Source organism: Somniosus microcephalus, chromosome 9 (genome assembly GCF_052327205.1).
Source record: "Somniosus microcephalus isolate GS21.2 chromosome 9, FLI_Smic_1.0, whole genome shotgun sequence".
NCBI classification, from domain to species: domain Eukaryota; kingdom Metazoa; phylum Chordata; class Chondrichthyes; order Squaliformes; family Somniosidae; genus Somniosus; species Somniosus microcephalus.
In genome coordinates, this window is record NC_140995.1 from 34053668 (window position 1) to 34068912 (window position 15245).

The window sequence follows — 15245 nt, forward strand, 5'->3', positions numbered from 1 at the left end:
TATCATCAGGTTTAGAATAGTTATAGAAAAGGGCAAGGAACAATCAAGCATACAAAAATATAACTGGAGGAGGGTTAACTTCAGTGAGTTGAAAAGGGATCTGGCCCAGGTGGATTGGAATCAAAAATTGGTAGGCAAAGCAGTAATTGAACAATGGTAGGCCTTCAAAGAGGATATGGTTCGTATACAGAGTAGGCACATTCCCACGAGGAGGAAAGGAAGGGCATCCAAAGCTAGAGCCCCCTGGATGACTAAAGATATAGAGGTTAAAATGAGAGAGAAAAAGGAAGCTTATGACAATTGTAAGGTTCATAATACAGTGGAGAACCATGCTGAGCATATAAAGTACAGATAAGATCTAAAAAAAGGGAATAAGAGGGGCAAAGAGAGAGTATGAGAATAGATTAGCAGCTAACAAAAGGGAACCCAAAAGTCTTTTATAAACACATAAATAGTAAAAGAGTAGTCAAAGGAAGGGTGGGGCCAAGTAAGCACCAAAAAGGAGACATTCTTGTGAAGGCAGCGGGCATGTCTGAGGTAGTAAATGAGTACTTTGCATCTGTCTTCACTAGAGAAGAGGATGTTGCCCATGTAGCAGCAAAGGAGGAGGCTGTAGCGATACTGGATAGGATAAAAAGGAGGTATTTAAAAGGTTGGCAGTTTTCAAAGTAGAAAAGTCACCCAGTCCATTTGGGATGCAACCTAGGTTACTGAGAGAAGGGTGGCAATTGTGGAGGCTCTGGCCACAATCTTCCAATTCTCCTTGGATATGGGGTATGGGACCAGAGGACTGGAGGATTGAAAATCTTACACACCTGCTTAAAAAAAGGGGAGAGGGATAAACACGGCAACTACAGGCCAGTCAGCCTAACGCTGGTGATGGGAAACTTTTAGAGAAAATAATCCGTGACAAAATTAATTGGCATTTGGAAAAGTATGAGCTAATAAAGGAAAGTCAGCACGGATTTGTTAAAGGCAAATCGTGTTTGACAAACTTGATTGAGTTCTTTGATGAAGTAATGGAAAGGGTTTTCTTTTTATTCGTTCCTGGGATGTGGGCGTCGTTGGCCATCCCTAGTTGCCCTTGAGAAGGTGGTGGTGAGCCGCCTTCTTAAACCGCTGCAGTCCTTGTGATGAAGGTACTCCCACAGTGCTGTTAGGGATTGTTATTATTGTTTTTTGTAGTGGTTGTGTACAACTGAGTGGCTTGCTAGGCCATTTCAGAGGGCAGTTAAGAGTCAACCACATTGCTGTGGGTCTGGAGTCACAGATAGGCCAGACCAGGTAAGGATGGCAGATTTCCTACCCTGAGGTTAGTGCATTTGATGTTGTGTATATGGACTTTCAAAAGGCATTTGACAAAGTACCACATAGTAGACTTGTTAGTAAATTGAAGCCCATGGGATTAAAGGGGCAGTGGCAGCATGCATACAAAATTGGCTAAGGGACAGAAAGTAGAGAGTAAAAGAAAAAGAAAGACTTGCATTTATATAGCGCCTTTCACGATCACTGGACGTCTCAAAGCGCTTTACAGCCAATGGAGTACTTTTGGAGTGTAGTCACTGTTGTAATGTAGGAAACGCAGCAGCCAATTTGCACACAGCAAGCTCCAATAAGCAGCAATGTGATAATGACCAGATAATCTGTTTTTATTATGTTGACTGAGGGATAAATATTGGCCAGGACACTGAAATTGTGCCATGGGATCTTTCTTTTACGTCCACCTGAGAGAGCAGACGGGGCCTCGATTTAATGTCTCATCCGAAAGACGGCGCCTCCGACAGTGTAGCACTCCCTCAGCACTGCCCTAGAGTGTCAGCCTAGACTTTTATGCTCAAGTCCCTGAGTAGTGGTGACGGTTGTTTTTCAGATTGGAAGCAAATATACAGTGGTGTTCCCCAGGGGTCCATATTAGGACCACTGCTCTTTTTGCTATAAATGACCTGGACTTGGGTATACAGGACATTGTTTCAAAGTTTGCAGATGAAACGAATCTCAGAAATGTAGTAAACAAAGAGGCGGATGGATAGTAACAGACTTCAGGAGGACATAGACAAACAGGTGAAATGGACAGACACATGGCAGATGAAATTTAATGCAGAAAAGTGTGTAGTGATACATTTTGGTAGGAAGAATAGGGAGAAGCAATATGAACTAAATCGTACAATTTTAAAGTGGGTGCAGGAACAGAGACCTGTACACAAATCTTTGAAGATGGTAGGACAAGTTGAGAAGACTGTTAAAAAGCATATGGGATCTTTGGCTTTATTTATAGAGTAATAGAGTACAAACGCAAGTAAGTTATGCTAAACCTTTATAAAACATTTGTTAGACCTCAGCTGGAGTATTGTGTTCAATTTTGGGCACTGCAGTTTAGGAAGGATGTTGAGGCCTTAGAGAGGGTGCAGAAGAGATTTACTAGAATGTTACCAGGGATGAGAGACTTCAGTTATGTGGAGAGACTGGAGAAGCTGGGGTTGTTCTCCTTAAGAGAAGCGTAAGCGGAGATTTGATAGAGATGTTCAAAATCATGAAGGGTTTTGATAGAGTAAATAAGGACAAACTGCTTCCAGTGGCAGAAGGGCCGGTAACCGGAGGACACAGATTTAAGGTGATTGGCAAAAGTATCAGAGGCGACATGAGAAAACATTTTTTCACACAGCAAGTTGTTGTGATCTGGAATGCCCTGCCTGAAAGGGCGGCGGAAGCAGATTCAACAGTAACATTCAAAAGAGAATTGGATAAATACTTGAAGAGAACAAAATAAAGGGCTATGGGGAAAGAGCCGGGGAGCGGGACAAATTGGATTGCTCCACCTAACAGCCGGCACAGGCACGATGGGCCAAACGGCCTCTTTCTGTGCTGTATCATTCTATGATTCTTTGATCCCACAAAAGTGTGGAAAATGGAGAAAGGTGTTTAAGAGGATAGTTGGAATAAATTATAAGCAGTAGTTTTTCCATCTGGCCATGAATGCAGCGATTGAAAAAAATATTTCTGGGTCAGGCTTATGGACTAAATGGAAGTGTTCTGCAAAGCAGTCACCCAATCTGCGTTTGGTCTCCCTAATGTAGAGGAGACCACATCGTGAGCAGCGAATACAGTATACTAAATTGTAAGAAGTACAAGTAAATCGCTGTTTCACCTGGAAGGAGTGTTTGGGACCCTGGACAGTGGAAAGGGAGGAGGTGAAAGGGCATGTGTTGCTTCTCCTGTGCTTGCACGGGAAGGGAAGGGGGTGTTGGGGGTGATTGAAGAGTGGACCAGGATGTTGCGGAGGGAATGGTGCTTTCGGAATGCTGAAAGGGATGGGGAAGATGCACTTGGTGGTGGCATCGCGCTAGAGGTGGCGGAAATAGTGGAGGATGGTCCGTTGAATGTAGAGGCTGGTGGGATGGAAGGTGAGGACAAGGGGAACCCTATCATGGTTTTGGGAGGGAGGGGAAGGGGTGAGAGCAGAAGTGCGGGAAATGTGACGGATATGGTTGAGGGCCCTGCCAACCATGGTGGAGAGGAATCCTTGGTTGAGGAAAAAGGAAGACATATCGGAAGCATTGGTATAGAAGGTGGCATCATCAGAACAGATGCGATGGAGATGGAGAACCTAGAGTCCTATTATAGTGACTTATAAACTTGGCTGACAACCACTAGGAACACCCATTCTCCTGTGGCCACTTACTAAGTTATCTCACAGTAATGATAGGTGAGCAGATTGTGAGGACAGACTAGCCAAATTCAACCCACATCCAAGTCCATGCCTTCAGGTGCCTAGGCCCTAAGCTCTGGAATTCCCTCCTTAAACCTCTCCGCCTCTCTACCTCTCTCTCCTCCTTTAGGTATCTCCTTAAAACCTACCTCACCTGTCCTAATATCTCCTTATGTGGCTCGGTGTCAATTTTTGTTTGATAATGCTCCTGTGAAACACCTTGGGATGTTTTACTATGTTAAAGGTGCTACATAAATGCAAGTTGTTGTTGAGGTCTGCGATGGTTCACTTCCCACCCAAAGGCCCACTACCATCTGCTTATTGGGTGGCAGCTCACTGAACTTGACAAACGACTATTGACAGCACAAAAGCAGCACTGTGTTCTCGAGACAGTTCTGGGAGGTCATCAAGCTGCTAATGAACAACTTGATTCAGGCAACCAGTCAAATGGCTCAACACATCTATAAACAGCCAACATGCTCCAAACTGAAACTTACTAGCAATGTATTAAAGATGATCAGTCTAAGTGAGATGATCCATCTAAATTCTCTAGTCATGAGAGATCTAGAAACAATGCATATACCAGAGGTAATTAAATATCAGAGTATTATAAAGGCAGAATGCTATCTTTAAAGGGAAATTCAAGTGATGTTATCAATTTGGCATATCTGATTGATCGCCATTCACATCACTGTTCCCATTAGAATGGTTCTGGAGTGAAGAAAAACAGTAACATTTATGTGGGCATGTTTTGCCTTTCGGACTCTGACTCTTCAGGTATTTTCTACCTTTCCCCTTCTTGTGTACCTTGTGCCTTGCACCATCTCTGGTTGAGACAGTGGCCTAGAAATTCATCTCGGGCGGTGGTGCCAAAGGGGTGGTATCGGATCGGCCTCCCGTTATACGCAATGCCCGATATTGACTGCAATGGAACTGAACATCAGGGCCTCGAAATTCGGTTGTGGGTCCGCCAGGGCTTTAGCGCCCGAAATTTTGCGCCGGCGTTAATGCCGCTGCGCCCGACGAAAATTCGGTTGCCCCGGGCCCAGACGGCGGCGGGCGCTAATGGAGGGTTTTTGCGCCTCACTATGGGCGTTCAATGCAGTTTTGAGGCGCTAATCCCCCGCTGCGGCACCCGAGGCGGTGCGGCAGGCTGGGGAACTGCAGGCCTCCTCCTTCTGTTAAGGAGGAGCTGCCTGCAGCCGACCGCTGGCCGGTCGATTCGCCCGACAAATGAGCCCGGCACCTCGGGGAAGAGCCGGGCTCGCGGGCCACACACATCAGTGCCGCGGTGGGGTGGTGGAGGAGTCCGGGGAGGGAGGTGCGGGCAGGCGGCCGCCGGGAAAGTGGCCGGCCGCCGCTCCACCTTTATGCGCTGGTGCAAAGGTGTGTAACATCCCTTTCAACAATCGTTGGTTGCGGCTGCCATGGGCGAGGCGGCCGCAACTGAATTTGGGCTTGGGGCCGGGTTACCACGGCAACCGGGACGCTGCGCACACCGATGACGTCATCGGTGCCGGCGCAGCGCTACCGGCTAACGCCGATGGTAGGGCCCAATGCAATTTCGTTACCAGCTATAATTCCGGCGCAAGACCCTCTAACGCCTCTAATTGGGCGCTAACCCCACCGAATTTCTAGGCCCAGGTGCTGTGTATAACAGGCCGCCGGTCCGATACCGCCTGTTTTTGCAGCACCGCCCGAGACGAATTTCTAGGCCTGTGTGTGAAACCTGCTCTCAGGCTGATGTTGATCCAAAAGTGCCTGCTAGAGGGTGCTAGCGAACAGTTGTGGGAACATGTCCTTCCCACTCTATGACGAAGGCCATGATTCCTGTTGGCAGCTCCCCGCGCGGTATGATTGAGGTGGGGGATTCTGTGCAGGGGACTGCACACGTGAACCTGCCTGTCTCTTGGTGATGCAGTCCTTTTAAGTTCCAACATGCTTCGTATCTGCATTGTTTATTTGGGCATACTTACATTGACAGCTGCTGGTGCCCATTATAGTTAGCTGCCACAAGACACCGTGGACTTCCCAAATGTCTCTCCCCTTGCTGGGAGGCAGTGCAGGCTCCAAATAACTCCGTATGACTCAGATCAGAATCTGAGTGGCGCAGGGCTTGAAACACTTCATAGCACAGAGCACGGGCACTACTAATTAGTATGGTCATATTGCCTGGCCCTGTGAAGACTTGAATCTCTCTAAGTTTAGCAGCATGCTTAACGGGTGGGTGACTTGAGTGACTACTATTGTTGTTATCTGTGTAGGGGGAAGCAAACTGTGGGAGGGGAAAAAGAGAGATGAAAGAAACTGTTTTGTGAATGACATTTATGGGACAGATAGGTCTCTTTGACTGAGCGCAGTAATGTTATTACTTATGGGATCAGAGGCTAATAATTACAAAGTGACTATTTTTAATGGAGCAGGGAATTGCTTGTGGGTGTCAAAAAAGTATTGGCCCATATTTTCCGATGCCTATGGGTGTGTACGGGCTGTGTACACACCCGTAGGGACATCGGAAATGCCGGTTTCAGGCATGCGCGCTGTAAACCGGCATTTCCGATCTGTCGACAGGTCGGACACCTGCCCTGGAGAAGGGCCTCTGCAGGCGGATAGTTCCACTTCCTGCAGAACCTCCGTCCGCTGAAAACCCTTAGAAATCTTACGCCTGGTAAAAGCAGGCATAAGGCCTGCTTTTACCAGCATAAGAGTTGAAAAAAGTAAAAAAAAAGTTTCACTCATTTATAATTTTAAAATACTTTTAAAAAGGTAAGTTTATTTTCAGCTCCGTTAAAAGCTTTAATTATTTTTTTCAAATAATTAAATTTATGAAATGTGATGGTTTTTTAAAAATGTATTTAATGTTTTAGTTTCTTTTTGGGGTGATCTCCATTCATATATTTGACAGGTCTATCTGTCAAAAATATGAAGGGAGATTCCCTTCTATTGGCTGGCCTGGCCCACGTGATCCCAGGGACGCTTGTGAACCGCATGCGCCCCTGGGATACGTGGGCCCTGCGCATTTCGACTGTGGAGAAGCCCAGGAGCGGAAGTGTCCGGACCTCGGGAGCCCTCAGGTAAGTTGGTAGATTTTTTTCCGATAGGAGGCCTCCGCACACAGGAAGCCTCCTGTCGGAAATTACGGGCCATTGATTTTGCCTTTAAAACACTGCTAAAGTTTTATTTCACAATCTGGATAGCAGGATTAAAAAAACGACTTACATTTATATAGCGCCTTTCATGACCACCGGATGTTTCAAAGTGATTTACAGCCAATGAAGTACTTTTGGAGTGTAGTCACTGTTGTAATGTAGGAAATGCAGCAGCCAATTTGCGCACAGCAAGCTCCCACAAACAACAATGTAATAATGACCAGATAATCTGTTTTTGTTATGTTGATTGAGGGATAAATATTGGCCAGGACACCGGGAAATAACTCTCCTGCTCTTCTTCGAAATAGTGCCTTGGGATCTTTTATGTCCACCTGAGAGAGCAGTCGGGGCCTCGGTTTAACGTCTCATCCTAACGACGGCACCTCCGACAGTGCAGCACTCCCTCAGCACTGCCCTGGTGTGTCAGCCTAGATTTAGGTGCTCGAGTCCCTGGAGTGAGACTTGAAGCCACAACCTTCTGACTCAGAGGCGAGTGTGCTACCCACTGAGCCACAGCTGACATCGCAGGATGACGGATGAAGTTTAATAATACGCTTTTAGGTGTGTTTTACTGCAGTGAACATTTTAAAAAACATCATTCTACCAGGTTTTCTTCTTACCAACCAGTGTTCAAGAACTTTCAGTATCAGTTTTAACTGGGTACAGTCGTGTAGTGTTTCTGCTACTGGACTAGTAATCCAGAGGCCTGAAGTAATAATCCAGAGAACGTGAGTTTAAATCTCATCACGGCAGTTTGAGAATTTGAATTCCGTTTAAAAAAATAAATAAATCTGGAAATAAAAAGCTGGTATGAGTAAAAGTGACCGTGAAGCTGCCAGATTGTTGTAAAAACCCAACTGGTTCACTAATGTCCTTTAAGGGTGAAAACCTGGTCTGCCCTATATGTAACTCCAGTCCCACACCAATGTGGTTGATGCTTAACTGCCCTCTAAGATGCCCTAGCAAGCCTCTCAATTGTATCAAACCGCTACCAAGCCGTTCAAAAGGCCCACCACCACCTTCTCAGGGTAACTAGGGATGTGCAATAGATGCCAGCCTTGCCAGCGACGCCCGCATCCTGAGAATGAATTTAAAAAAAGAATCAAATGGCAATAAAAAAGGAGTAATGGCTAAATCAAAATTGAAAGTAAAAGCTCAGTAACAAATAATCTGATAATGCACAGTATATGTTGTTAAGTTTTCATTACCACATTGCTTCTATTACTTATTTTCTCCTTTTTTACCTTCTACAGTCAAGCACTTCTTCTCGTACTCCTGATAACCTCATTACTCAACCACTAACTTCCACAATTGAGAATGGAGATTCCACCCCAGCTGATACGAGACATGCTTGTATTTCACCTTTGTTAAATAAATCTTCACTCTGTTTTACTGCCAACACAAATTCAGAAAAAAAATCTTCTAGTTTACCCAGGTCCGCTTTCTTGACCTCGTCCTTCTTATCTTCCAGCTCCTTGCCCTCAGCCCTTCATACCAAATCCCTTTCCCCATCCAACTCTTCCCTTAAAAAGTCTAAAACAGTTTCTCCTTCCTATCCCCCACCCCCATTACATTTTCTGAGCTGTAGTGATCTGCATTCTTCTCCAGCCTGGTCCTCCTCATCTCTACCTTCTTCAAGGTCCCCCATGTGCTCTTCAACTTGTGTGCAGTCGTCACGTCATTCTCCAAGTCAGACTACACTTTCTCGCACTTCTCAGCAACTTTCATGTCATTCTCCTAGAATTCCTAATTATTCCTGTCAGACCTCAACACATACTACTTCAGCAAAATCTGGTGTAGTATCTTCTCCTCCAACTCAGCTGTCATTATTGACTTCAATTCTAAGGTCTGGAAAGCTGCCTCCTGTATCATCCAAATCCTCAGAACAATCAAAACTAGTTTCCTCGGCCCCATCCCTGAGCACCATTGGTTCACAATCTCCTAGCAAATCTCCAATTCCGATAAACCCACAAGCATCTTCTTCCTGTCAAAAAGCCAGATCACTTTCCCCCACTCCAGGGAAGTATCTCCAGCGTTCTTCTGGAATACTTGGAGGTGTTTCTTCAGTCTCATCAAGATCCCTAGCCTCTCCTTTGTTCCGAATGCCTGGAGAACATTCTGTTCATTCCTCATTTACACCTTTATCTCAAAGACATGGAAATATTTCCACAGAGGCAGCTAAAGCTCCACCAGGTCTCTCGTCCACAAAACATAATGCTCATTACTTGAATCCAGGTAATTCCACACCCACACTGTCTTCGTTGTGTCATGGCTCAAAGCCCCCTACATCACCCCGTTCTCCCTCCCTGAGACATGGATTGCTTTCTTCTACCCCAGGACATTTTTCTTCACATCGCTCCTCACCAATCAGTTCATTCTTCCCAATGCAAGAACTAGAGTCTCCTTTAACAGACCACATTTTAGATTATTTACCCTCTGAAAGATCTAGTAAAATTTCCCCCACCCCTGATTCGAGCTTGAGTTACTGCCCTGTAAAACTTGGCAGTCTTTCTCTTACACCAACAAATCCTTTCCTTTCTCCTTCTGCAAGGCCCTACAATATTTCCCCTTTATCTGAACAGTCTGTGCCATCTTCCCCAACCTCCATTTCTTCTTCCCCTACCCCAGTTAATTCTTCCCCACAACCTGGTTCCCTTACTCCTACTCCATTGAATACTAGCCCTCTTTTCTCTCCACGAAGATCAAGCTCCCATTCTCCTACCCAAAATCAAACCTCCCCTTGTTCCTCTTCATTAAGACTGAACTCCCATTCTCCTACCCAAAATCAAACCTCCCCTCATTCCTCTTCATTAAGACTGAGCTCCCATTCTCCTACCCAAAGTCAAACCTCCCCTCATTCCTCTTCATTAAGACTGAGCTCCCATTCCTATACCCCTACTTATTCTTCTTCACTAAGACCTCCTACCCCAGGACAGTTATCTTTCCATCCTTCTCCTCTCCCTAGATCCAATGACAGTGTCATAACTCCAGCTCAGTCTGCAGCACATTTCTCTAACACAAGGATTGACATACCGTCACCTGGTCCAGTCCAATCCCCTCCACCACCATCACCTTTCTCATGGTCTGGCACACAATCTCCAGCACAATCTTTATCCTGTTCTGCTGAGAATGAGACTAAGAAACCAGAACAAAAGGTACTTTGCATCTCTTTCTTTTGCATGTGCTAGATAGCAATGGATACTGTTCTCTTGGAATGGCATTTTCACCCTTTGCTCTTATTAATTGAACTAGCCTGCATGAAATAATTAATGTTCTTTAAATCAGTCCTGTTCTGATTTATATCAAATTATATGGTTAATCTTCCTCTTCTACTAATAATTAGAAAAATCCTGGACTTTCTTAACTTGCCTGAGTTTGCCAGAATTGTTATATCTGAGACTTGAGACGACTTGAACATTCATTATTTTTATTATGTTAACTACAAATTTTGAGGATCTGAAATTACTCAACAGGACTCTGTTGTAAAATCAGCATCTCAGTCTCCTTTAGCAAAATGTTTCAGGATCTGGGGGTGAGATACTGAAAATTACTCCTAAATTGATCACTAAAATCTGTTGAAACTATTTCTTATAATGTTTTCAGTGTTTTAAACTAGCCAACACTGAAACATTTTAGATTATAATATTTCTTAGGGGTATACTGAAGAGTTTAGCTTTGTGAGAGAAAATTGTGCAAGAATAAAGTGTTTGAAGACTTCTTTTCAGATGGCACAGGGCATTGGTTACCAGTGTGCTGTACTACGGAATGGTTTCACATACTTTTACCTGTGATTTCTCCCCCCATTGAGTTAACAGACTCAATCATATAGTCTTACTGCGTGGAGGTGAGTCTGTTTAGCATAAATTGGAATCTCCTAATAGCAGTAAGAGGCCTGGGCACAGGTTAGTTATTTACACCTATGAAGTAGTGCGTGATGTGGTAGGAAGAGAAAATAAAAAAACACAACAGAAACAAAGAAGCCTTTTTAATAACTGAAACAATTTGAGTCATAATAAAGAAACCGTCTTGGGTGTTCCGTTATATTGAGATTTTATATCTAGGGTGTTCTAAATGAATAAAATACACTAATAACTGCTTTTCCTACCAATATTAAGTATAATTCATACATTTGATGTACAATGTAATTACATTAAGTATTAATAGGACATTTTTCTTAAGTAGAAATTCTTAAAGTTGTGGGGGGGGGGAGGTGGTGATGGGGGGGTATGTTGCTATGTTAGAGTTTTCTGGGCAGACTCAGTTTCCATGTCAGCCTTTGAAAACTCCATTGCTTCATTTTATTTAAAATTTGTATCATTTTTTATTAAATATACAATAAAATAAATCTGCATTGCAGGTTCACTAGGTGCACCACTGTTTGTTTCAATGTACAAAAAGAGTAGTCTTTCAGACACAGTCCTTTTCAACATTGAAATATTGCATTGTACATGAAACCCAGCACTACTGGACATTATACAGATGCATTTATTGCAGGGTTACAAAAGGTAGTTGCTACCCCATTAACAACTCATTTTATTGCAATTCATTTGAAATTATAACCATAATCTTCGATCATCTCTGTTCAGTAATAAATCTTTTTTTACTATTTTTTCTGCATCTCTCACTTTCACTGCTTGTTCCCTGTTTGACTCTTTCCCTCACTTCTTCTGCAGTACAAGATCAAGTCAAGTTATAAGGCTTTTGCAGCAATACCAACAAATACACTGCTTTTGGAGCAGAAGGTCAGTGCTTTAACAGTCCTGCTTTCCTCTTTGTACAAGTCAACAAGTCAGACACTTGCATTTCAGTATTAGATAGACTGCTGACCAAGACTGACGCTGCCGATGGTGGTTGGAGTAGGACTGAGTGTGGTGAAGCCTTTCTGTCATACAGCGAAAGATCCTAAACCAACATCATGGATAATAATATTTTATATGTTGTTGCCCGTTGAATGGTTGTCGTGAGGTGAGTGTCCTCCCAGTGTTTTGTTCTGTAGTATGGTGTGTATTTTGCAACCGGTTCTTATTTTGTCATGAAGTCTTGTGATGGTACTTTCTTCTTCCATTGAAAATGATGGGAACGTGACCGCACATACTCTGCTCAGGCATTATAGATTTACCCCCTTGTGCGCCTTTTGCTAATCAACCAGCATACATACAGGTGATGTTTTGTCAAGGTCAGCGTGCATTTTCATCTTGAAGAATCCTAATCTGCAACCCTTAGTTCTGTACCTTAATTAAGATATTGTTGATCGGGACTTCTAGCATTGGCGTTGAGTCTTAAATAGCTCAGCTGATGTTCATTTTAAAAACTAGCAAAAGCTGACCAAAGCCTCAAAAAGTTTAACACAGCTCTCCAAAAGGTGACAGCTCAAATATAGCTCTGAATGAAGACAAAAGCTTAAACTGAAAATGCAGAGGTACACAAACTTGTCATACATTAAGTTTCAGGTACATCCAACATTCAATCATTTTTACTGCAGTAAAGAAAAACCTAAAGGGCAGTTTGCAGCAGTGGTGGATTTAGAAATGACCGATGTGAGAGCCGAAGGCAGGACATTTATTTTCTAGAGGAGTCAGGGAATAAAGCCATCAGAAATGTTAGATTTTTGGGAATTTAGGTGTCAGCCTTGGCTCAGTGGTAGCATTCTCATCTCTGAGTCAGAAGGGTGTGGGATCAAGCCCCATGCCAGAGACTTGAGTACAAGATCTAGGCTGGCACACCCAGTGCAGTACTGAGGGAGCACTGCACTGTCGGAGGTGCTGATTTTTAGAGGCGATGTCTGCCCTTTCAAATAAACATAAAAGATCCCATAGCACTATTTGAGGAAGAGCAGGGGAGCTCTCCCTGGTGTCCCGGCCAATATTTATCCCGCAACTAACACCTAAAACAGATGATCTGGTTATTATCTCATTGCTGTTTTGTGGGAGCTTGTTGTGTGCAAATTGGCTGCCGTGTTTCCGACATCAGTGATTACACTTCAAAAGTACTTCAATGGCTGTAAAATGCTTTGGGCGCCTGAGGTTGTGAAAAGGCGCTTCATAAATGCAAGGCTTCTTTCTCCTTCTTACTTTATTTGGTCTCCCAAGTTGTATCCTATGTAAACTTGAGGTCATCCAATACTCGGCTGCCTGTGTCCTAACTCACACCAAGTCCTGTTCACCTGTCACCCCTGTGCTCGCTGACCTAAATTGACTTCAGGTTAAGCAACGCCTCGATTTTAAAATTCTCATCCTTGTTTTCATATCCTCCATGGCCTCGCCCCTCCCTATCTCGGTAATCTCCTCCAGCCCCACAACCCCCCCCGAGATATCTACACTCCTCTAATTCCGCCTCTTGAACATCCCTGATTTTAGTCGCTCAACCATTGGTGGCCGTGCCTTCAGCTGCCAAGGCCCAAAGCTCTGGAATTCCCTCCCTAAACCTCTCTGCCTCTCTGTCCTCCTTTAAGCCGCTCCTTAAAACCTACCTCTTTGACCAAGCTTTTGATCATCTGCCCAAATTTTCTCCTCATGTGGCTCTGTGTCAAATTTTGTTTTATAACACTCCTGTGAAGCACCTTGGGACATTTTGCTACGTTAAATGCGCTATATAAATGCAAGTTGTTGTTTTTGTTGTTATTTGGTACATTTTCTGGTATGGTGAAGTCTACTAATAGCCCAGATAAAACCACTGAATGCTTTCACACCAGAGAATATCTTCCATACCTCAAAAAAGCATCTGCAAACATTCTTGAAGAAAATAAACCTTTTCATGAAAAACAAATAAGCAACCACTTGCCTGGGTTGGTGCAGCTGCAACAATACACAAGTGGCTTGACACCATCCAGGACAAAACACTCCACTTGATTGGTGCCTCATCTACTAGCCTAAACATCCCCTCTCTGCACCATGGCTGCAGTGTGAACTATCTACACTGCACTGCAGCAACTCGCCAAGGTTCCTTCAGCAGCTCTTCCCAAACCTGTGACCTCCACCACTTAGAAGAGCAAGGCTAGTAGCTGCATGGGAACAACATCATCTCCCAGTTCTCCTCCTTGGAAAATAAGCCTCTAAATGGGTTAGAGAAGCAAAAGGATCTAGGGGTGCAGATACACAAATCACTAAAAGTAGTAATGCAGTTTAATAAGGCCATTAAAAAAAGCAAACAAGCACCGGGGTTCATTTCTAGAGGGATAGAATTGAAAAGTAGAGACTTATGTTAAACTTGTATAGAACCATGGTAAGGCCAATCTTGGAGTACTGCACTGTGAACAGTTCTGGTGCCCATATTATAAAAAGGATATACAGGCACTGGAGAATTTGCAAAAAGATTTACAAGGATACCAGAACTGAGAGGTTATACCTATTGGGAAAGATTGAACAGGCTGGGGCTCATTTCTCTGTTCCAGAAAATTCCTTTTGAGGAAAGTAAGGGGTAAAACCTTCGCGGGGGCGCTAATTTTAGCACCCCCGAAAAAGTTAGCACCCCCGCGGCCGATTTTCCCAGGTAGCTCCCCGAGAGGGAGGAGGGCTGCTACTGGAAGCTGGGGCGCTGCGAGCCAATATCGTGGCGCTGTGGCACGTCATGCCACGGTACTGCAGGCCTCCCTCCCCTTATTAAAGGGGAGGGTCCTGGCGCAACACGACCCGGGGCCCAGCTGGGCCACCAGGGATCGGGAGTGCCGGCAAACAAGCCCAGCACTCAAGTAGAGTGTCGAGCTCACGGAGAGCAGCCGGCACCCCGCGGGGGTGGGGGGCTTCACGGGGGCCGGGGACAGGAACGGGGGCGGGTGCTGGCAGGTGGCCAGCAACAAAAATGGCCGCCCGCCACCTCCCCTTTAACTAGCGCCGCCCTGGCAGCAGGTAGGCCCCCCTGACCCCGGCGGACATAGTGTCCGGCGGTAAGTCAGGGGCCACCACCACCCAATATTACAGCTGGGGCGCGAGCGGGGCGCTGCGCATGGTGATGACGTCATCGCCGGCGGCGCAGCGCCGCGCGGCATTAATGGTTAGCGCCACCGCTAACCTTCCGCTGAATTTCGTGGGAGGCGTTAGCGGCGCCACGCCCAGGCGCTAGTTGATTTGCGCCCATTAGGGTGCTAACGGGAGGCGCAAATCAAACGAATTTAGCTCTTAAATGTCCTTAAGGTTTCTGCTAGACTTGTGCTGTAACTTCACTGGAAGTGTGGCAAAACTCATTAGAAAAAGAAAAGGATTTTTAAAATATATTCATTCATGGGATATGGGCTTCGCTGGCAAGGCCAGCATTTATTGCCCATCCCTGGTGGCCCTTGAGAAGGTTATGTGAGCCACCTTCTTGAACTGCTGCAGTCCGTGAGGTGAAGGTACTCCCACAGTGCTGTTAGGGAGCAAGTTCCAGGATTTTGACTCACCGACGATGAAGGAACG

General features: G+C 44.9%; 1 protein-coding gene across 18 annotated transcripts in view; it reads left to right on the forward strand.

Moving 5' to 3' along the window:
• mlip (muscular LMNA-interacting protein) overlaps window positions 1-15245 on the forward strand; it is a 224656-nt gene that overhangs the window by 101591 nt on the left and 107820 nt on the right. For 17 of the 18 annotated variants that reach the window (XM_085996506.1, XM_085996503.1, XM_085996504.1 and 14 more), the window contains exons 6-7: window positions 8109-10010; window positions 11529-11597. In XM_085996506.1, the coding sequence (XP_085852632.1) occupies window positions 8109-10010; window positions 11529-11597 (1971 nt within the window). The remainder of the gene's footprint in view (window positions 1-8108; window positions 10011-11528; window positions 11598-15245) is intronic. The other variant, XM_085996507.1, reaches the window with a different exon arrangement.